This window comes from Pseudochaenichthys georgianus, chromosome 7 (genome assembly GCF_902827115.2).
Source record: "Pseudochaenichthys georgianus chromosome 7, fPseGeo1.2, whole genome shotgun sequence".
Taxonomy (NCBI): Eukaryota; Metazoa; Chordata; class Actinopteri; order Perciformes; family Channichthyidae; genus Pseudochaenichthys; species Pseudochaenichthys georgianus.
This window is the reverse complement of record NC_047509.1, coordinates 22823611-22847024: the sequence shown is the minus strand read 5'-3', so window position 1 is coordinate 22847024 and position 23414 is coordinate 22823611. Positions and strand designations below refer to the sequence as shown.

At 45.3% G+C, this 23414-nt stretch overlaps 1 protein-coding gene across 4 annotated transcripts in view; it reads right to left on the bottom strand.

Annotated features, from left to right (window-relative positions):
* Positions 1-23414, bottom strand: part of samd11 (sterile alpha motif domain containing 11) — a 47452-nt gene that overhangs the window by 4557 nt on the left and 19481 nt on the right. For 3 of the 4 annotated variants that reach the window (XM_034087943.2, XM_034087945.2, XM_034087946.2), the window contains exons 4-9: positions 22349-22458; positions 15672-15764; positions 12779-12970; positions 7235-7388; positions 1475-1590; positions 37-115 (exon numbers count right to left, since the gene is read on the bottom strand). In XM_034087943.2, the coding sequence (XP_033943834.1) occupies positions 37-115; positions 1475-1590; positions 7235-7388; positions 12779-12970; positions 15672-15764; positions 22349-22458 (744 nt within the window). The remainder of the gene's footprint in view (positions 1-36; positions 116-1474; positions 1591-7234; positions 7389-12778; positions 12971-15671; positions 15765-22348; positions 22459-23414) is intronic. The other variant, XM_034087944.2, reaches the window with a different exon arrangement.

Here is a 23414-nt window from a genome sequence, read left to right as displayed (position 1 = left end):
ACAATGTTTTACAGACTGTGACATTACAACACACACCTGGCCAGATTCTGCTTCCGCAGCATCTCCTGTTGCCGGGCAAAGAGCTCAGCTTGGGCTGGTTGAAGGAAACCATAACCTGTTAGAGAAAATTGCAAGAAAATACATACCTGTCAGTTAAAATGTAAAAAGTAATTTATAAACTTTTTTTTAAACCGTGGGGGAATATCAATCAATGAGGAAAAGATATATGTATTTTTTATTTTAAAATATATCAATCATTTTATAATGATTTATCATTACATCTGGTTTGTTATAGAGCATGGAACAATGCAATTGGTGAAAAATACACATTTATTTGTATTCAAATGTCTTTAGTGTGTTCTTTATTTGTGCAGGACTTTGATTTGCCATGTGGAAAGATGAGAGATAAGATAAGATAGTACTTTATTGATCCCAATTTGGGAAATGTTTGTGTTGCAGCAGAATAAAAAGACATGGCATTGTACAATACAAATTCAAGACAAGAAATAAACAAGGAAATGGAAATGTGCTATATAAACAAAATGTATATGAATAAAAACGAAATAATCAATGATGCATTTACATTGTTTTTTTGTTTTTTTTTATAAATACTATGATGTTTTTATTAATACTATAACTTTATAACAGGACCTTTTTTTGAAAATAAATATATATTTTTATGACAATTTTACTCTTTTGGACATCCATAGTATTGCTATTTTAGTATATACTATTTTATGACATACGTTGTGACTTTTTGCCATACTATACTATGACTTTTATTTATGACATTGTTTTAACATTCTATTATGAGTTTTTTCGAAAGATCTAAGTTTTTGACTTACTATGACTTTTTGTATACATACTATACTGTAACTTTTTACAAACTTACTACACTTTTTTATTTCGACATATTATACTATGATCTATATTTAAAAAACTATGACTTCCTAATTTCTTCATGACATACAATACAATACATTTGCTTTAAATACTTCTACAATTGCTTTTTTGCGACATACTATATTATAACCTCTTAACAACACACTGTCCCTCAGATTCTTAAAAAGTCTAAAAAGGTATTCAATTAATTAATTTAAAAATAAGGATTTCATTGGTATTAAAAGTCTTAAGTGAGCCTTTCAAAAGTCTTAAAAATGCTAAGACTGGATTTTGTTTATCCTTTTATTTTCTGACCTTGCAATTTAAAATCAATCAATTAAATAATTGGCAACGTATCGTAGATCAGGAGAGCTCAACCAACAACACTAATGGGGATGCACTTTCTGCTAGCAACAACATGAGGACATATTATGTTTTAATAAACATTTGGGCAAAGATTTTCCCTTACCAAAAAAATACAGATGTTTTTTTTCATTGCATTTGGAAAGCCTTGAAACGTCTCAAATGTCCCCTGCCAAAAGCTGTAAAAACCATCTATTATATTTTTATCCTGAGAAGACTTCAGACTCACCGGGGGCTTGGCAAAGGGCAGAGGGCATGCCCAGGAAAGGGGGCCGCAGGTGATGTCCTAAGGTGATGTGAGGGCCGGTTGGAGGGGACAGTAGGGGTGGAGGGTGGGACAGTTCTCTGTGGACACAAATATGAAAAAATACAACATTAACTTCTGTTCCGTTGTACTGGATGCTTGAAAATGCGCCTGGCGGAGATGTATAATAGCCTATATGAATATCTACATTAAAAGAATAGTTTGAAGTACGTCTCAACTCTTTCTTGGTGCGTGTGTATGAATGTATGTGGTGTATTTTTATCAGTGGAGCTCCAGAGGCCCCGGTGTCGCCCCACTGCCTCATCAGTCTTGTCACGCCGTAACAAGCGCCGCTGGCCATCGCTGTACCCTGGACTGCAGCCTTTCCTCTACTGCCGCCCCACAAACACACCATACAGACACAGAAATACACACAACTCTAAACCCACACACATAATGAGGGCTGAATGCACAATGCCAGTGTGTCATGCTCCGACAGCTGGGGCGGCCCCTGCGTCTTGACCGGGGCCACGGGCTGAAGGACCTTCTAATTAACACTCATCCCTTCTCTATTCTCTCCCTTTTTTACGCCCTCCTCTCCGTTTCCCTCCCTCTCACTCTCTAGGCTGCATTGAAACCGGTGAAAAGATGGAGCGTCCTGCAACCTCTGCTTCTGAAAAGGCCTCCCCATTATCGGCTCCGTCTTTTGTCCTCCTCGAGGGGGAAAGGCGCCTCTCACCTTTCTCCCTCTCTCTACATCTCTTGTTCAGTCTTAACCATCTTTTTCTGTTCTGTCTATGACCTCTGAACATCTTTTTACTCCTTTCTCTTCCTCTGCTTTTATTTCGTTCACTCTGTCTCATCCTGTCTCTTTACCCGAGCCTTGTCTTGCCTCTTTGTATTTCTCTCTGTTTCTGTCCCACTTCTTTTCTTTATCTCTAATCTTTTTCTGGTTTTTCTTTCAGGCTTCTGCACATCTCCATGGGTAAAGGAACATGGTTTTGAGGAAACAGATACAAACTCTCAGAAGAGTGAGGCATGTGCACGTTGACCGTTTCAAAGAGTCAACGTGTGGGTGAGGATTGCTTCGCAGTGTCCTAAACCATATTATCTGGTTCCAGAGGTTTCCTCAAGTCAATCTCTTGCTTCCTACACCTCTCCTCTCGCAGCTCCTGTCTCTAGTTCTCTCCCTCTGAGCTGCTGCTGTCACACCAATCAGATCTTAGCAGTGTGACGGCCGCAGCACAAAGCTGAGGAAAACAACAACATCAAAACCAACACTGGGACGCAACCGCAAATATTGTTTTGCATCTGTGTTCAAATTAGCTAGCGCCTGCATGTCTCCCGCCTCACTAAATGGTGAGGAAAAAAGGAGAGAGAGAGGGAGGAACTGCAAGCCAAGGAGGGAGGGCACGCATACAAGAGCCAGGAGATGGGGGGGGGGGGGGGGGGGGGGGGGGGTTGGAGCCAGTGCTGAGAGGGTGGTGGTGTGTGTGGGGGTGAAAACCATTCATCGATCGCCTCCGCCGCTGAAATGTTAATGCTAATCGTATAACCGCTCTCTCCGGCGGTGCCTCGCACTCCAGTGGCAGCTCCAATTAATCTTGGGTGAGGGCTACGGCGCGTGACCCCGGAGCCGCGAGCCGGGGCCCCGCTAGCCGCTGCTTATGTAATTACACCGCCCAGTGTGTAATCACCTGGCCTAATCCCTTGGGGCTAGCAATTAGCCTTGCGACGCGCAGCTCTACGCGCAGCTCTACTGGGCTACAAAACGCCCGCAAAACTCCCATCCACCCCCGCCATAGCTCCCGCATGCCAAACACCCATCACCCCCCTTTCTGGTACTCCCTCCCTTTCGTTCTCCCCCCTCCTTGCACCGCCTACCCTTGAATAGCGTTAGCCCGCAGATGAATAACGGTCAATTAAAGCTGCATGACTGGGGCTGCCAGGCGTCTGCGCCACCATAATTAGGCCTAATCACGGGGAGTGAGAGAGACGGAGGGAGAGAGACAGAGAGATGTGGAGAGAGAGTGTGCCTGACACTCCCCTCCACTCCCTTCCTCCATCTCTCCCTCTTTTCCTTCTTTTACAGGAGGCAATTTTAAAGGGAGGAGTGGCAGACATTAGTCGTTTTGTTCTGGGCCTGTGTGCGTGTGCGTGCGTGCGTGTGTGTGTGTGTTGTGTGTGTGTGTGTGTGTGTGTGTGTGTGTGTGTGTGTGTGTGTGTGTGTGGTGTGTGTGTGTGTGTGTGTGTGTGTGTGTGTGTGCATCTGACTGTGTGTGGCTTTTCTGCCCTATCTGTGCATTGTGTTGGCAAACCATGCTACAAAAGTGGGAAGCAAAAACACTCATCTAGTTTTGCATGAGAGTGAGAATATTCACAAATCCAAGGTGGGCTAATAATCACTAAAGCTATATCACTGGATTCTCTCTATCTTTCTCTCTCTATGCCAGCTGACTCTCTCTAATCTATAGAGAAGAGAGAGAGGAAGAGAGAAGAGAGAGAGAGAGAGGAAAGAGAAGAGCGAGAGAGAAAGAGAATCCGAGAGAGAGACGAGAGAGAGAAACCTCTCTCTCTCTCTCTCTCTCTCCTCTCTCTCTCTCTCCTCTCTCTCTCCCTCTCTCTCTCTCTCTCTCTATCTCTCCTCTCTCTCTCTCTCTCTCTCTCTCTCTCTCTCTCTCTCTCTCTCTCTCTCTCTCTCCCTCCCCCTGCAGTGAGGCCAGTGGCTCCTAGGGAATGCACTGGTGTGTGACGACCTGTCAGAGTGGCGACAGCGGCCCCGTCCCGCAGCAGCCTTAGCAGTTTGTGTGTGTGTTTGTGTAAGTGTGTGTCAGGGTGTGGTGTGTGTCCGTGTGTGTGTGTGTGTGTGTGTGTGTGTGTGTGTGTGTGTGTGTGTGTGTGTGTGTGTGTGTGTTGTGTGTGTGTGTGTGTGTGTGTGTGTGTGTGTGTGTGTGACAGGGCTGCCCTTAATGACGGGAGCATGGGGGGATTAGGAGCGCCGCGCGGCCGCCTTCGGCTCCTTCTCCGCAGGAACACATTTACACAGGAAGCTCATTAAAATGGATGAGGCTCCCTCCACGCTCATTCCCTCTCTAGCTCGCTCACTCCCTCCCTCTCCTTATCTTGCTCTCTCTCTCTCCCCCTCTCTTCGTCACTTCGTCCTCTCGCCATCTCCTCTCTTCCTCTGTTTTGCTTCACTCTCTTCATCTCCATTTTAAGCTCCCATGTTCTCCACTTCCACTACCTTTCTCTTTCCTCCCCACTATCCCTCTCCTATTTGCCTTGCAGATGCTTGGTGAGCTTAGTGCCATTTAAGGCCAGACAAATGGAGCGCCAGGCTCTAAGCCCATCGAGCGGCCCTAATGATTTGTTTTTAACAATGGGCCCTAATGGGCCCCAGATAATCAATGATGAGGGGTCGATGGAAAGGTGAGCCACGGAGAGAGGGAGAGAGCTTCCATTGCTTACTCACATTCTCACTCTGTTTTTCATTTTAATCACATTTTTTTTGCTTTTACTAACCAATCATTAGGATTGAATTATCTCTTCACTTTGCACTTCTTTCTCTCTCAGCTCTCTACCTAATTTTTTTTGGAGGTTCGGTAGCTTTTATACAAGTTGTGTACAGTCTGCTCTTTGGTCCATGTACTTTACATAGCCGAAACTATGGGAACATTACACCCACATCAGATTATCCAACATCTCATTCATACTGCTATACTGTGTAATTCAGTACGATCCCTAAATCTATCTATCAATCTATCGAAACATCCTTCATAAACTGTTATTGAGGTATAAACTACATTAAGTTTTGACATTTATCCAGTATTTTACACTGGAATTATAATTGCTTTATTGTCCTAAATACTGAGAATACATTTGCATTAAGTCATTTCAAATGTTTGATTGGTGGTGACCAATCCCAAATGCTGCTGAAGTTGTGTGTGTGAAGACATTTAAATAAGTTTAAACATTTCTTATTTTAGCAGGGTAAATCTGAGTCTCACAGGTTGAGCACGATGTTGTATGGATGGCAAGGATAAGCGAGAGAGAAAAAGACGGACTTGGATGGTATCAGTAGCAGCAGATACTCAGGGTTGCAGAATAGATATATAACATAAAGTGGAATAAAATATCGATAATACGAAGGGGGTTTCCCAAACCTTTGGCACAAGCACATTATTGTCTAAAACATTACATATATATCGTGCTGTAGAGCCATAATAGTAAATATGACAAGCTGAGCCCAAAACGTAAAAAAAACAGCCCATGACAAAAAGTATGTTGTTGACCCTGTAGGGAATGTGTGAGAATTAGCATATGAAAATATACACGTTTCCATCACTCTATGTCTGGTTGACTTTTAGTTTTGCCTTCACTCAGTTGGACCTTGATACAAGTGATGGAAAGGGCAACATCTTGTCATCTAAAAACATACAGAGAGTTAAAGGGTTGAAGAGGAAGCACGGTGGAGAGAAGAGGGACGAGGCGAGGAGAAGATGGATGGAGGGATGGGGAGGTCTAGTTAACTCTCCCCAGTCCTGTGTGGCTAATTACTTGGTGTGCTTTCTGAGAACAGCCCCGACTCACTGACTACATTTCCACTGCACTACTGGCCTCTCAGAAATCACCCACAAAAGCAAGCACACGCACACACACACACACACACACACACACACACACACACACACACACACACACACACACACACACACACACACACACACACACACACACACACACACACACACACACACACACACACACACACACACACACACACACACACACACACACACACACACACACACACACATGCACGCACCACACACAAATTAACAGGCATATTCAGACAAACAAACCCAAATTCAATCCGCATAGATGAGCGTGCATGCAGACTTCCAGCTAGAATAATGGAACGAACAAACACACACGAACATCCAGCCCCCCTCTTCCCCTTAAAACACACACACACGCACACACACACACACTTACAGCCTCCCAGAGCTACACCACACAGCGCCTGGCCGCTCAGCTTCCTGCTTATATGCCCACCCCTACCCCTCACCACCCCCTTCTCTGTCTCACACACACACACACACACACACACACACACACACACACACACACACACACACACACACACACACACACCCTCCCCCCCCTGCTGCCACACCGCCGGCCCATTATCGATCCCCCGCCTCTCCCCGCGCCACATAAATAATCGACAAGCAATTACCCGCCCACTCCCGCTGCCCCCGGCTTTGTTTGGGAGGCGCAGAGGCCAGCGCTGGGGGGAGAGGAGGGAGGAAGAGCCGGGGATACAGGCGTGCAGCTCCACAGTGGTAGCCAAGAGGTTATTGGATCCTTAGTTTAACCATGTGTAGATGCACAAACGGTCACACACACACTGCAAAGCCAAACATGAGATCAGATCCTGCTGAGGAAGATCTCGGTGGAAGAAGCTTGCAGTGGTGTGGTGATGAAAACTGGCAGGTGATGAACTCCTTCTACTGTTTCTTCCACTGAAACACATTGTTCCATTATGATTTCCACATTTACATCTGTCACATCATATGGTGCCTCTGATGCAGCATGTGTGTGTGGAGGGTGTGGGTGTTGGGCTTTATTAATGACGAACTATGCTACTATTGCAAGCAGGGCAGTGTTTTATTTCAGGAGCTTTCTGGGGCCGGGCTGACGAAGACATTTGATAGCGAGTGTGTGTTTGCGTGTGTGTCATACCTGTCTGTGTAATGTGCGTCCCGGTGCTGCGGGAGACCCTGCTTGCGTCTCTGACTGGATGAAGAGGAGCTGCCCGCCGAGGGAAGGTGGGCTTCTAAGGCAGAAGGGTTCCTCACTGCTGCGGCCAGCGCCTCCTGGCGAGCACGCAACATGTCTGAATAAGGAGGAAAGGGGGAAGCGCAGTGGAAGGAGGGAGATGGGAAGATGATGTTGACATGAGAAAGATGAAGAGTTGAGAAAAGAGAGGAAAAAAGCAGAGAAGAATTGAAGGGGAGAAAGAAAGCGGAGGATTAAAACAGATTTAGTATCAAGCTGCTCAAGTCTATGTTAAGATATTACAAGAAACTCTTTACTTTTGTAGAAACATTTTAAAACAGAAAATCCTCCTGACTAAACATCTCACCAGCTCCAGCTTACGGATGACGGCCTATCTGAAGCGTGCTGCTGTTAGTTTGAACACGTTTTTGGGCAACATAGCACCCATAAAGCACCCCATAAAAACGTGTCCTGTAGTGAAGGATGTAAGAATGCAGGTAGCTCATAAAAACAACAAATAAGTAAATAACACAAATACAAGGGAGAAGATTGTTTTGCATCTTTTGAATCACCATGTTAAATCCTTATACGTGTGCAGACACATGAGCACATTGAACAAGGATGATCCAAAACAGACATGTTGGCAGAGGTGTAGGAAATGAGCACAAGTCCATCTGTCACACTTTGGAACTGAGCTGGGAATTTTCAAACAAATGTGTGGAAATAAAGAGGTGGCTCGAAAAGGCCAGAAAAGCAGCATGAAAAACGGTGTGATGATGTTTTCAAAACAAATAATGACCAGGAATGAGCAAAGAGTGGCTTCACCAATCAGGCGAGGTGTGTTTCTACCTCTCCCCACCGCCGCCACTATCACGCCTTCTCCCTCTATCTCTGCCTGCCCTCTCTCTCCACCTCCTGCCCTCGACCACACGCCTCATTCCAGCTCTTTCTTCGCTCTCCCCCCCTCTCTCCCCCCAGCAGCCCTGGTTCTCTCTCGCTCTCGTAGGAGAAGAGGCCTCATCATTATCAGCCAGGCCAGGCCACACCAGGAGACATGGCTTCTAATGAGAGAAAAATCCATCCTGCTCTCGCTCTCCTCCCTCCCTCTGCCTCAATCTATCTATCCTTTCTCTCTCCGCTCCTTTCCGCCTCTCCTCCTCCTCCCCCTCTTTTTTAATTAGACAGATCCCTCGGGAGCTAGGGGCCATTTCCGCCGCCGGTACGGGTGTGACGTGTGTTTGTGTGTGTCTGTGTGATTTAGGTGCTTGTGTGTGTGTGCCTGACTGTGTGTGTGTGTGTGTGTGTGGGTGTGTGTGTGTGTGTGTGTGTGTGTGTGTGTGTGTGTGTGTGTGTGTGTGCACTGAATGGGCGCCAGGGTGGGGGGGGTGAAGCGACAGATATTAATGCTGCCTAGCTCCGGTGTATCGATCTGTTTGCTGCGCCAGGCCGCAGGGGACTCGGCTGGCGGCAGACAAGGGTGTGTATGTGTGTGTGTGTGTGTGTGTGTGTGTGTGTGTGTGTGTGTGTGTGTGTGTGTGTGTGTGTGTGTGTGTGTGTGTGTGTGTGTGTGGGTGTGTGTGTATGTGTGTGTGTGTGTGTGTGTGTGTATGGGTAGGGGGGGTTGAGAGAGATAAGGAAGGGATCAGAGGGAACTGGAGCCCCAGAGCGCACACACACACACAGGCGGTTGTGCGCTTGCATACATGGTGCAGGGTTGACAGGGTGGAAGTGTTGACCTCTACCAGTTTCCTGTTATCACAATCGCAACTCACCAATTATGTTATATAACTAGGTCAGTTAAAGGGCTTTTAAAGCAATTTTGTTTGGCACTTCCATTAAGTTTGGGAGATTCCAAGCAACAATTACCAAAAAAAATGCAGATCGATGCTGCAGAGCCAGAGAGATACTGACAAGGTGTCAGTATCTAGATATATAAAAACAATATCTAAAAAACCTCTAACCTACAATTCAGATGATGCAACTCAACAGCGTCTTTCGCTCGACTCACCCTGCCGTGTGAACATCCGTGCCTTTTCAACTCTACATTCAGGTGTAATTCAGGCTTTATACAACTGTCCCCCAACGCTGAGTGATATTCCACCAGATGAACCCCACTGACCTGAGGCACAGATTAAACTGTGACAGACGTTTATCTATTAAACATCTCACATGTTATGAATTATTTCAGTTTAAAGCTATATGCAGTTTCAAGGGCCTATTTAAATTTGCAGGTATGTTATTCTGGTAGAGATTAATAATATTTATTTGGTTTAGTTTGTATTATTAAAAAATCTTTAGTCTAAAAGCATGCAACAGTACAGTCGGTCGGGGGCCACTACAATAGTAGCTGCATCAAACTGTGAAAATGTAAATGTATCTTAATAAGGTATTCTTCATTATTTCTTGTCTTATGCTATTGTGTTTTTAACCAGTGACTGTTTGTTATGCTTCACACTGGGTCCATATTTTGCTTTCTCTATCTATCCCCCACTCTCTCTAATTCTCTTTCATGTGAACTGAGAAGAGCAGGGTCACCTGGGACTCTACCCTTCTGTGTGTGTGTGTGTGTGTGTGTGTGTGTGTGTGTGTGTGTGTGTGTGTGTGTGTGTGTGTGTGTGTGTGTGTGTGTGTGTGTGTGTGTGTGTGCGCGTGTGTGTGTGTGTGTGTGCGTGTGCGTGTGTGTACTCAGAATGTCCCATTCTGAATCTCTAGGTGTTGCAGCTGCTGAAACACAAGGGGAGAGTTCCTTCATCTGCAAATGTGAGTCCTAATTGAAGGCACACAAAGAACACATACACACAAACACTCGAACACACAAATCTCCTCCTTCGCAGGAGTTATTTTGGGGGGTCCCAGTTTACCACTCGGACCCATCTCGCTTATCCCTCTTTTGTGCCATCCCATTTTTCTCCCCGCCTTCATTCCTGGTGTTGGGCCTAAATCCCCTCGGTTAAGCCGGGTTTTTCTCAGCGTGACAATGCAGAGGAGCGCCGCACTAATGCAGCTTGGCCGGCCTCGTGATGGATTTGGCGGACTGGCAGGTACACAAAAGCCGACATCCATCTGCTGAGGCGCACCATACACCTGAAAATTAAGTATCTATCTAAGAAGAGGTATTCTGCCAGGATTAGTGAGCAGGAAATGTGTGGCGAGTTTGTCGCAGATGTCTTTACCCGTCTGTTCTCTGACTGATTGTGTGTTGGAGTTTCCAGGCTCTTTGGGAAGATGATAATAAAGAGATACTGTGGGCAGCTTCATGTTCAAAATCAGTCTAAACAGCAGGAGACAAAACAGAAGCACGCCCCTTCCATCCCGCCCCTCCCTTTTCTTTCATCTGGATACCTACCCCTACCACTTTTTCCTCTCTCTCACTCTCCTTTCATCAAGTGAAGAGGGAGGGAAAGCCCTCCTGGCCATTTCTACAACCCCTCCACCCCCAATCCATCCCCTCACCCTACTCTCCTTTTGCCCATCAGGTCCAGAGAGAACCCCTCAAACAACACCTTGCACATTCACAATCATACACACACATGAACACCCAGTTCCTCCTCAACCCCAGCCTCTTTCAACACACACACACACACACACACACACACACACACACACACACACACACACACACACACACACACACACACACACACACACACACACACACACACACACACACACACACACACACACACACACACACACACACACACACACACACACACACACACACACACACTTTAATTTTCTGTGCCCGACACTTCAAACACATGAAAGGATACTCTGCGGGGACCAAGGCTAAAGGGAGAGTCGGAGGTGGGGGTAAGGGAAAGGGGGAAGAGGAGGTATAAAAGCAGTGCTTGAGATGGAGATGTGTAGGGGAGATGGTGAGGTGGTCTGGGGCCCAAAGTGAGAAGGAGGAGGGGGTCACAGGAGCCCCATCAGAGACAAGGTCAATGTCAAAGGGCTCTCGCTGAAGTGATTCGCGTCAGCCTCTCAAGAGACAAAACAGCCGTCGCCTTGTTCCACCTCTGTACGGTTTGTGTCCTTGAGTGTCACTTTCTTAACAAGCTCAGCCTGTTAATTGGAGAACGGGAGGGTATGAAGGTAGTGTTATAATATAATATATACGTTTTTTCATAAACTTGTCTATCGTTGGATTGAAGAAAGAAGTAGCCAGGTGTGGAGGAAAATAAATATTAGTTAAAGAGAAGCCCTGGGAAGCCCATCACTTGTCATCCGCTTAGAGGACACAACAGCAAATGGTGAGACACGTCGCTTATAGGAAATATTACTGTGAAGTTGTGTTTACATAATAGTTGTATTTAAGCGTGTGACCAGAGCATCACTACCAAACTGTGAACTTGTATGTAATGATGACTTGCACCAGTAGAACTTATTTAATCAGTATTCGCTTTTCTACGTTCCTTATTTCCTTTGACCATAACTTCATTTTTCTTTCAAATTATTTTGTTGAGCTCTTTCTCTTCTTCTGCACATTAAAAGCTTTTAAGTGTGACTGCATCCGTGCAGAATAAGGGACAGTGTGGAAACTATCAAACGATTTGGGCTGGAAAGTGAAGGAAGGGAGCGAGTATGTCTGTATTGCACTACACTACAGTGTCTGCCTCTCAGCAGCAAGGTTTCTGGGAAAGGAAGCCAGCGATCAGACTGCACCCTGGGCCATAAAAAAAACCCACAATGCACTGTATCTTGCTCCTAGCTCCTCTAGACACAGGGAAAGGGCAATTAAAGCGTTTATAGGCGTCGCCCCCTAGATTTGCAGCCAGCAATTAAAAATCATTACTAATCAAATAAAAATAGAAATAGCTCAAACCACAATTCGGCGGGGCATCGATTGGATATACCGACGCTACTACAAAAGTGCTCGTAAAGACTGGTAGGACATTCAAAACAAAAATGTGAGAAAAAGGTTAACATTTAATGGCAGTGAAATTAATATAAAGCCAACTTATAAAACCCAAATGAGGCCACTTTTCTCATTTCTTGTTTTCCTATCCAACTCCAACTCTCTCAAGCTAAAACTGGTACATGTAAGGTGACTGTAGAAATTGAGAAAAACTAGTACACACTGGTGGTTTCCAGGGTGTTGGGAGATTTAGAGGCTTGGCAGGCAGCCAATGAGAGCTTCTGGATCAATCGCGGTGTTGATGCATGCGAAGCCTTGTGGGTGTTGTTAACAACGGAGAGCCGTGGTGGTCAGAAATCACCCTGAGTGACACTTTGCCACTGGGTGGGCAAGCACCACAAATATAGATGTCAGTCGTCTCCATGGCTGGGGTTTTACACTGGCAGCAGTGGGGCACACCTTAACATGGTGCCCTGAACACAGCGCTACACTCGGGAGTTACAAAGCAGCGCTGCCTCACTGTGACGTGGTGACAGGTGACAGAAGAGCTGTTTCTTCCAAAGGAACCTCTTTTAGTTTGAAGTAAACCTGCAGATATGTGAAAGACAATGTGTTGAAGGTGAGGGTAATGATGAGCGCACACACACCTACAAAGACAGAGCCTGTGGACTGACCGTGGCCCGGCAGACCCATGCTGCTCGCCAGCTGGTAGAGGCGCTGCTGCTGCTCCTCGTAGGACCCCTGCTCGCTGAGCGCTGACATCATGCGCCTGTAGTGCTCCTCAGGGCTCATGTGGCCGTGGCTGCTGCCCGCCTCCACCACCGGGCTCTGGGAGTTCTCTGGAAACAGGAGGGACACACTTAGATTATGACCAATCAATAACAATCATTAGAAATATGTCAATACCCAACTCATCAGGGATAAATACTAACTTGAAACAGCAGGCAGTGAAACTCTATCAGGCTGCAGCATCACGGACTCCTTTTAGCTTATTGTTTTGATTTTTCATAAAACTAGCTTTCTCACAGATTATTCATTAAGTGGACAGAATGTATAGACTGGAAATCCTCTTTTTATTGAGTGTACACATACAACCAGGCATTGTTAATGGTCAGAGCCTAACACAAACTCACCATTTATCTGACAGAAAACACAGCCTTTTTGAGAGAAAGATTAAAAGTGTGTGTGTGTGTGTGTGTGTGTGTGTGTGTGTGTGTGTGTGTGTGTGTGTGTGTGTGTGTGTGTGTGTGTGTGTGTGTGTGTGTGTGTGTGTGTGTGTGTGTGTGCGCGTGTAGAATGTCTCTGCTGTGTTTAAGGTGTTGGGAAGATGATGTGGTGTATGATATCTATCTAGCTGTCAGTCCCCACACTTAATCCCTCTCTCTGACCTCCCTCCTCCCTCTCTCTCTGTAATAGTAACATGATCTAAGGTAAGGGTGGTGGGGGATATAGGGAGGTGGTTTGGGAGTTAGAGGAGGGAGAAAGAGGATGAGGAGGAGGAGGAGGAGGGAGAAGCAGAGGAAAGCAGGGGTTATTTTTACCACCCTCCTTCTTATTGAAACCTGAGCCTGGCCCCGGGCAGGCGAGCAGGAGTGGCGCTGAGGAGTGGCGCTGAGGAGCGGAGGTGGGTTGGAGGTGGTGCTGGTGGGGGAGGAAGCCAGCATGCAAGCATCTCTGTCTCCACCACCGAGCTCAAGCTAATCCACCCAAGGTCCTCAAGTGTAGGTGCTTGTGTGTGTGTGTGTGTGTGTGTGTGTGTGTGTGTGTGTGTGTGTGTGTGTGTGTGTGTGTGTGTGTGTGTGTGTGTGTGTGTGTGTGTGTGTGTGTGTGTGTGTGTGTGTGTGTGTGTGTGTGTGTGTGCGCGTAACTACTCTATGACTGTCTGAAGTTTTCTCGCTCTCTAAACACAGCAGGGGGTTGCCGACTTTGCAACCAAAAGAAAAACAGACATCATTTACACAGCGGCAGCCAATCTCTCCGGCTCCATCCCTACGCTACCCTCTCTGTCTATCTCACTCAATCTATTTCTCCGCCAGCATTAAGGGATAGCGTGTGCCATCAAGAAGACATGCATGGATAACACACACATACAGGTGCAGAGATGTGGTGTGAATGTGGACAGAGCTCAAGGTTAAGACATGGGATCAGCAGTGTTTTGAAATGGCTTAAACGCACTTCTCTGGACAGCAGGCTGCACACACACACACTCACACAATCGTATTTAAATATACAAATATACAGCAAAGGAAAAATGGAAACAAGGCGTATAAAGTGCTTGTTGGCATTAAAGCAACGCATTTAACCGTGCAGGCATAAGAAGACAAAGTAGACAAAAAACACACTAGCCTGAGTGCGCGTGCACACATACACACACACACAAATACACACATCCTTCAGAAGCCGGGTCGTGTCTAAGTAAGACTATAATGGCCAGGAATGAGTGCTTCTTCACAGAAAGAGGCTCCAGGCGGGCTGCTGTCGGTCAAAGGTCACCCAGAGAGCAAAGGTCGACACCAGGCTCAGACATAGCTCTATACAGCTAAATCTGCACAGATACCTTCCCCCATCTATTTCTGTACACACAATTTAACATCATAGAAACTTTACCAACAAGCTTCACTCCCATGCTCAACAATCAGAGCTATTTGTGTCTCTGAATGTGTGTGGATGTTTCACTTATACATGCTGAATGTGTGTGTATGTGTGTGTACAGTATATGCATGTTGTTTAGATGTCTCCAGAGATGAGTCTGGAAGTGCGGTAAGCTGCCCTTGGTTTTGCGGTTCTGCCTGCTCTTTTATAATGCATCAGACAGGAAGTCTTCCTCAGGAGCCCAGAGGGACGGCCGGTGGCTGTGCGGCTCCACGCCGGGGGCCAGGTTTCACGCCGCATGAGGGAGATATGAATAATAGAGGGTGGCGACAGGATTGCAGCACAACGAGGGACATTGTCTTGCCAACATTTACCTTGTCAAGACCCTTTTTCTACAACAGATGAAGCTTAAAACTCTCAAAACTGAAACCTGAAGAATCCAGACATGACAAATGGAAAGAAAAGTCGTTCTTCTATTTCTTTTAATGTAATTTCTAAAAGTTTTGAGTATCAAAAATGCATCCTTTAGTGGCACCCAAAATAATCATCTTATTGGTGTAACAGCAGAATCTCACAGCAAATCAGCAGGTAAAATAAAAAGTGTCTTCATGGTTTTATAACGTTAATGGTATGAGAGGATAAACATTGTTTTGGATTTGGGTGACCTTTTACTGTATCTGCAAATTGATATGTTTGTGAGAGAGAGAAATGTGTGGATGGAAAGAATGGCATGAAAGTGTGTCTTTAAATATGTGGGAAATTGAGACTCGAACACACTAACCCCAGGCAGCTAATACCGCCTCATGTTTCTCTTGTTTTCTTCCTTCCATTCTCTTTTACTTTAACACCAACCTGTCTTTTATCCTAGAATTTTCCCTCATTTCCTGAAATTGCACATCCACCCACATCTGTAATGTCACAACACACAAATACTGTGTGTGGTCTTACCTTTGGGGGATACGCTACGTGACTTCTTGCTGTCAGAGGGACACTCGCTGCTGCTGTTGGGGGAGAAGCTTCTTCTCTTGCTTAGAAGGTCATCTGTAAAAAAACAAAAGAGCCGTCAGTGAAAAGATCGCAATAAAAGCTAAATGTTGCCGCTTTGCGTACCTGTATACATGGCAGCTGCTTTCTAAATGCAGTTAGAAGAGAGAGAGAGTGAAAGGAGCACAAAAAAAAAAAAGTGATAGGTGGTGAGAAAGCGAGTGAGTGAAGCGAGCCACGGGCGTCTGGAGATGTGCCTGTTCTGTCAGATATGAGAGGGGGCCTGCAACGCCGTGGATGAAAGATCTGCCCGGCCCACTCACAAGTGTGTGTGTGTGTGTGTGTGTGTGTGTGTGTGTGTGTGTGTGTGTGTGTGTGTGTGTGTGTGTGTGTGTGTGTGTGTGTGTGTGTGTGTGTGTGTGTGTGTGTGTGTGTGTGTGTGTGTGTGTGTGTGTGTATTTGAAGGAAGGAGGAAGGCTCTGTCTCTCTGCGTCTCCCCTACAACGTCTCTTTCCAGCAGTCTGTCCTCAAGTGTTATCACTGTTCTTCCTCTCTATTCTTTCTTTCTTATTTTTCCAGATGTAGGCACAAAAGCCTCTGCCTGAACTAAAGTGCACGAGAGCCTCTCATCTGCTAGAGAAAACTCTCTCAGCCTACATTATGTATACAATACGTCATTAGTTATTTCTCTTGTTGCTGTCCTCCCCATAAGAACAAACTTCACATGATGTCCTTGTCTTATGTGTCCATCTCTTTCCTTCTGTGTTTTCTCTCTCTCCCTGCCTCTGTATCTTCCTCCATGTTCTCCCTCTACCTCCTCCCCTGCCACCAAAGAGGAGCATCTAGTGTACAATTACAGCACCCCCCTACTGCCTCCCCTCTCATCCCCCTCTTCCTTCCCACCCAATCGCCTCACCTCCACCCCCCTTAAACACACCTCAAATCAATACAGGCCTAATCAGAGAGAGAGGGGATGTCGAGCACATCGCATGCAGCGCCGGCAGGAAGGAAAGCCGTTTGTCATTGCTCTATCAATCTCTCTCTCTCTCTTCCTTTCTTTATTTCTATGTCATCGCCTCTGTTTTTCCTCTGTTTTTATTTCTGCCTCCACACACAGCAAGGCACCGGCAGCACTTGCTTCCCTTCTCTCTCTTTTTCTTGCATTTCGCAAGTATTTTTAAGATAGGAAACGTTTTTTTTCCTCCCCCTCAAGCAGATTGGGCCCTCTCTCTTTCTTTCTGTCTCTATTTTTCAACAAAGCAATTTCTCATCATTTGTTCATTTGCTGAGCAAATGATGAAAAAAAGGAAATAAATACCACAAGGTAATTTTGTAGCAATGCCCAAGCAAACAACATTTGGCGCTTTTTTCGCATGTCCAGTCATGATATTATTGTTACCTTAGTAACAGGCGGACAGTCATCAACAGAGTAGTGAAGCTGGAGTGGATGCCGACCTTTAACCCTTACAACCAACCCCCTAAACGCATGCTACTCTTTCTCTATAACAAGACACAGAAAGAGACAGACAGATATTTGGATTGGACTCAAAGGATTTTGTTGGGCTACAGAAAGAGTACTGGTGTTGATATGAGAGTGAGCAAGCAAACGAGAAAGGGGGAGCGAGGGAGAGGGAGAGGGGGAGGTTCACTAATGATCCAGTGTTTGATGTTGCCTCTCAGGACCTGAGGAGATCCACTCCCTTCACCATCCTGAGGAGACAGCGTAGGGAAGGGTAGGGCTAATGGACAAGTGTGCACTAACGCACAAACAAGTCTTTCACAATTTCTACATTTTCTATCATCTCCTAAATGATATCTCATTCAGTTTTCTCTCTCATTTTTAAATCATGTTCAGTAGATTTCTTTCACTGGTCCTACAAACGAAAAACCCACAAAGAGGCCTCCTATCCTATTAGTGGAATATTAACAATGAGAGAGAGACAGGACGCCCATTAGTTTAACCCCCTCTTCTACCAAACACACACACATTCTGCTAACGCCCACACCCTGAGCCTCTCATGATCAAACACACACACTTGAGTCGTCTCTTGAGCCGACCTCACTCAAGACGCTGCGTCTCCTGAGCCGAGTGCCCGAGGGCCAGAGATTTGAGGGCGGAAAGCTTTTAAAGCCAATTAAATGGGGCTTCTTAGAGCACCGGCACTCCCTTTTAATGCCAAACCCTGAGCTCTACTAGAGTGTATGCTAACCCTTTTACTCCCACTAACGCTGAATACAGTCACGTTTTACCACCCCGAGCATTATACTACCATATGCTTGTTAATATGGCTGAAGAATTAGTGGTTATGGAGTCAGGAGTTGACTGTGATTTAAACTCTCAAAACAGTGCAACTATTATGTGTGAATAGCATTAGTTGCTATGATGTAGCTCCCTGTGTTGCTGTTCATTGCAGCCTACACTACAGGCTTGCTTCTTCGCGACCACCCAATCTTGTAGCCTTTGCCTCAGTTCCTCCATGCTAGTTAACCTCCTCCTTATTTGCCGTTCTTCCCACTGAGAGTAAAGAGGGATAAAAACAGTGGGACATATAGAGAAAAAGGAAACAGCAGGACCTAAACCCTTTCTCTTTCATGTGACACCACCAGGGCAAACAGTCAGGAAGGCATTCCTCTTTCTTTCTTACTCTCTGATTTCCTCTCCTCCGCTCAAACTTTAGTCCTTCCTCTCCACTCTCCATCCCATGGAGCGTGGTGACAGCTCAGACAGCCAGACTCCTTAATTCCTCTCTTACTCCGTTAATCTGTCATCTTTATCAGGCCGAGGAGGGGGGGCTGTGTGAAGAGAAGGGGGGGAATGACAGGCGGGGACGTAGGGTGGGCCGCCAGCCGCAGCCCCCCGATCAATCTCCACATTACAGCTGACAGAATGGTGCTAATAACTTATTGATCCCCCTCCGTGCGCCGGGGCCTCCGCCGGCCCTGAAAGCCCTGCCATTGATTGGCTTACAGGCCAATAGAGCTGGGCGAGGGAGGGGAGGGAAGGGTGGGTGATGGAGATGGGGAGAGAGGCACATTTGCTCACGCTGAGGGAAGGATGTGCCACCTCCAAAAACGTGCAAGTGTACACAGAGTAACACCGCTCCTCTGTTTGTTATGTTCTGTGTTTTCAACAGGAAGACAGACATTTAGAGCAATGTGGAAGAACACAACTCAAGAAGAAGAAGAAGAAGAAGAAGAAGAAGAAGAAGAAGAAGAAGAAGAAGAAGAAGAAGAAGAAGAAGAAGAAGAAGAAGAAGAAGAAGAAGAAGAAGAAGAAGAAGAAGAAGAAGAAGAAGAAGAAGAAGAAGAAGAAGAAGAATATGTATAAATGTCCCATTTGCAATACTGTATATTTATTCAACACAATTAAAAACTAAACCCACAGGCTATTTATGCAAGATTTTATTCAGTAGGTTTATCTGGTCTACAGGTGTGGATGCACTCAAGTAATGTTTTAATTAAGAAGTAACCGTTGTTTGTTTATAATAAGTTATGGGCTGAGATTGTTATGATAGTAAAGGTTATACATTTCAATCAAATTGTTTTAATTAACTAGCATCCTCCGCCTGATGTTCTGCTTTCTTTGACTTCTGTAGTCGTCTGCCAGTCCAGCAATTATTTATATATAGATATTAAGGAAATATACAGCAGCTTTTACTAGCCAACTGTTCTTGTAAGAACATGCAAATCTTAAGTAGTTCTTAATAAAGTCTTTAATACACCATGAATGAATTTGGAATTCTTCTCTAATATGCAAAGAAACAATATTTCCACTTACTGTTGTCAGTACTAACAAAGTAAGAAGAGTGTTGCTTAGCAATATATTACTCTAAACATCAGGAAGGGACAGAAAAAAGCAGTTTGATTTTGTATTTCCTCAGCCATTAATGTAGGCAGCTGCGAGACAGTTTTATTGACAGAAGCATACGAACAATAACCCTGAGAGGCCATTCTGTTACGACAGGACAATTACTTTCCTATTACAGAGTGGGATGTTTTTAAATATTTACAACCCACATTTCCTTTTTGCTTCTGCATGACAGAGATAATATCATCAGAAATCCTTGAGTGTTTACTTTTGTTTAGAGTTCCCTTTCTACGCTAATCATGTAATAACTAGCTGGTAATACTTTAAAAGCAATCCTCACTCTCAATCAGTTTGGAAGAAAAAGGTCTTGCACAAACACGCTGGGCTGCAGATTCACACGCAAGCAAACATCTAAAACCAGGCATTTAAAACCACACACGGAAAGGTGCACACACACAAAAATGTGCTCAAGCCCCAAACCACTGCTGCAACCCCCAACCACACACACACTGAGTACAGGGAGCAGAGGAGACGGAGAGTGGCGGTCCAAAACACCTTATCTGCCTGTTTGAGTCTCCGGTCTGACCGCAGAGCCACGGTTTACAGTCTCCACAGGCAGCCAGACTCTCAGCGTCGGCGCCCCTGCCTCCCCCTCCCGCCTCCCTCCCCCTCTCACAGAGCCTCTGAATAGCCAGCGGCTGGGGAGTGAGAGAGCGAATGAGGGAGGGAGGGATGGAGAGAAGAAGAGAAGGAGGAAGGCAGCCCTCCTGTCTGTCCCTCAGATTTAATTAACGGCCCACTACGGCGCAGAGACGACCCGGCAAGCCTACTTCCCTTTCCTCCTGACCCACACACACACACACACACACACACACACACACACACACACACACACACACACACACACACACACACACACACACACACACACACACACACACACACACACACACACACACACACACACACACACACACACACACACACACACACACACACACACACACACACACACAGAGACCCACACACAAATATACACACACACAAAAAGATACACACAGAGCCATCCGCCGCCATAGCTGCCGTCTGCCCTCCCCTGATACCGGCACCAATCATTCATCTCTCTTTCCTCTGTCTCTCTATTTCCAAATGTTTCTCCCATCACTGCATCACTGTTGCAGACTTTTTTTTCTCTTATCCTTAATTCCTCAGCTGTCCTACTCGCTGCCTTTCATATTCTCTCCCTCCACAGTTTATTGAATGACGTTAAACACTTTTGGAGGATAAGACAAATAGGAGCATTGACTAATGGAACAGAGTAAACACAATATCATAGACAGTGAGCTGCATTTAGTCTCATCTATCTTAAAGTTAAATAAACCACTGCTCTAAAACGTCGTACACCCACCTACAGAATGTATTTGGACACCAATTTGAACTTGTGTTGATTTTGTGTGGGCACGCATCTGTATAAATATGTGTTATTTGTGTGTAATTGTGTGTTTGTTAACCGGTGTGCGTCTAATTTCACTGGCAGACAGAATTAGAGCCAGTGGCTGATCGGATTGGACTTGTTTACAGACACTGAGCGAGCTGCTTAGGCAGCCTGTTAAATCTCCCTTTAATGCTCAAACGAACAGATTTTAGGGGCTTGGACCCCCCTCGGCGTGGGCCACACTGTGTTCACCCCTTCCTCCATCAACCCCCACCCACCTGCCTCTATCCCCTTGTGTGTTCCTCTATTAAGATAACTACCCAGGGCTCTGATTTCTACATTAAGTTTAGCGGCTGATTAGGCCAGTATTTGGGTGAAAATCCTTCCCAAACCAGGGTTTAAGACACTGGCTGGGCTGGCTGTTGAGCAGTCTAATACCCTTCACCTTCCACCCACTCTGCCTGATATCACAGGCACCGTATGGGAAATTAGCAGACAGTAGAGATGAACACCCAGAGAGAAGTGGTTGGGTCTGCACTGATGATGCCACTAGCTGTGCCTTTAATGTTATAAGAAGGGACAAACCCAGGGCACATTTCATAAGGGGGAAATGCATTTGTTAAAACAGTTGTTTAGATTGGATGATGCAATGTATTCGATTCAGCAGATTTTTAACTAAGCCAGAGTCATCATATATTTGAAAAAATCCTGACAATTATAGTTTATATTGATAATAATTACTATAGTTGATACTAAATTCAGTTCCATGTGGGAGGGCATAAAGTAGGGTCATCCTTGCAGAGATTTTAATGTGAGATGTAAATCATACCTTGTTGGGGTTCAGTACCCAACAAAAACAAATGTCATTAAAAAAGGTACATCACTTTGTTGAAAGCTGAATATTGATATCCACAGAGGCTGCTTTACAAACATATGTTTAGCCGCACAATATCCTCATACAAGCATCTTGACAATTAAATGATTAAATGCTGTCTGTATTCTGTCTGTAAGCTGTTAGGAAAGCTCTAAGCACATGCACACCATGGTTCCTCTGCTTATATTAAACTGGATTAATGGCAAACAAAGCTATTTATTCAGAAGTAATTTAAAACAGGGGGTTTAACACAAATCCTGGAGTGGGGCAGAAATACAGGAAGAACATTAAGTAATCAACTTGAGAGCAACCTTAAGGAATGAGTAATAAGCTTATGTTACATTCCCCCAAATCACATTAATTAGAGTCAATGAAATACGTAGCGGAACATTTATATATGGTAGAGAAGATGTAAAGGGTATCATCACGTTGGGTGCGAAGAAAGAAAGAAAAAGAAAAGAATAAATCCTGACAATCCTTTCGAAAACACACACAAACACACACCGGATGAACGGGGGTCCTACCTGTGTGCCCAGTACTGGTGTTGTGGTCGGAGGCTGACTCGCCCTCTGGCATGCCGTGCTGTCTGGTGTGGTGCAGGTTGGAGATGATTGTAGAGAGGTCACCGTCACGACTGTAACACACACACAGACACACACACAGGAAAGAGAGGTTTAACACATTTAAAAGCAGCCCTTAACAAACGTAATTCCACAATGCAATCTAAATGAATGTTTAATATAGCAGGAGCAGCATTGCTATTTTACACACTATATACAGTATGTATTCAACACACAAATCCTCCTTCCAGACAGCACTCTCATGAAGGCATACCTCCACACAGACTCAGAAGCTACAAGTGGCTGTCCTGTCAACAGGCGTTCAGCTCTGAGGTGTGTAATACACTCTGACAGATACTGCATGCAGCACTTCTGGGTCTCATCCCTACTCATCTTCCACACTAAGATGCATTCACAAACATATTCACAATTCAAAAGCAGTTCAGCAGCTTAAAGCCTGATTATTGCCCTTTATTACTTGGGTCGCCAACTGCTGTTTTAAGAGAAATATGGCAATTGAAAAGTGTGAAATGACAGATGATACAAAATACCAGACAAACCATGAACCGGTAGAATGAATCTGGTGTATATGATTATGGGATTCAGGTTTTTTATTGTCATACGTTTCAACAGGAGAAGTCCACTAAAGTCTCTCAAATACCATGTCCTGCCCTCCAGCACCCAGAGGAGGAGCAGGAGGAGGCTTCACAGAGTAAGCCCAGGTCTGGTTGGAGCCACTTTGTCGCTCCACCAGGCGCCTCTCTTACCTCCCCACACTGGACCCAAACAACTGTGTCATGGAGGTATTTCATTTGCAACCTGATCCAGATCCAGATCGCATTAAATGGCATAATGATGGGAAATAGGCGTTTAGAGTTTGAGGGAGTATAGCAGCGGTGCAGTGCCAGCATAGTCACAGTGTAATGGCAAACAGCTTGTGTGGTAGGAGAGGTCGAGGGTTGAATATATCAGGTTTTGGTCTAATATAATTTCTAGTAAAATGATTGTGAAACGTATGCTACATGGAAGA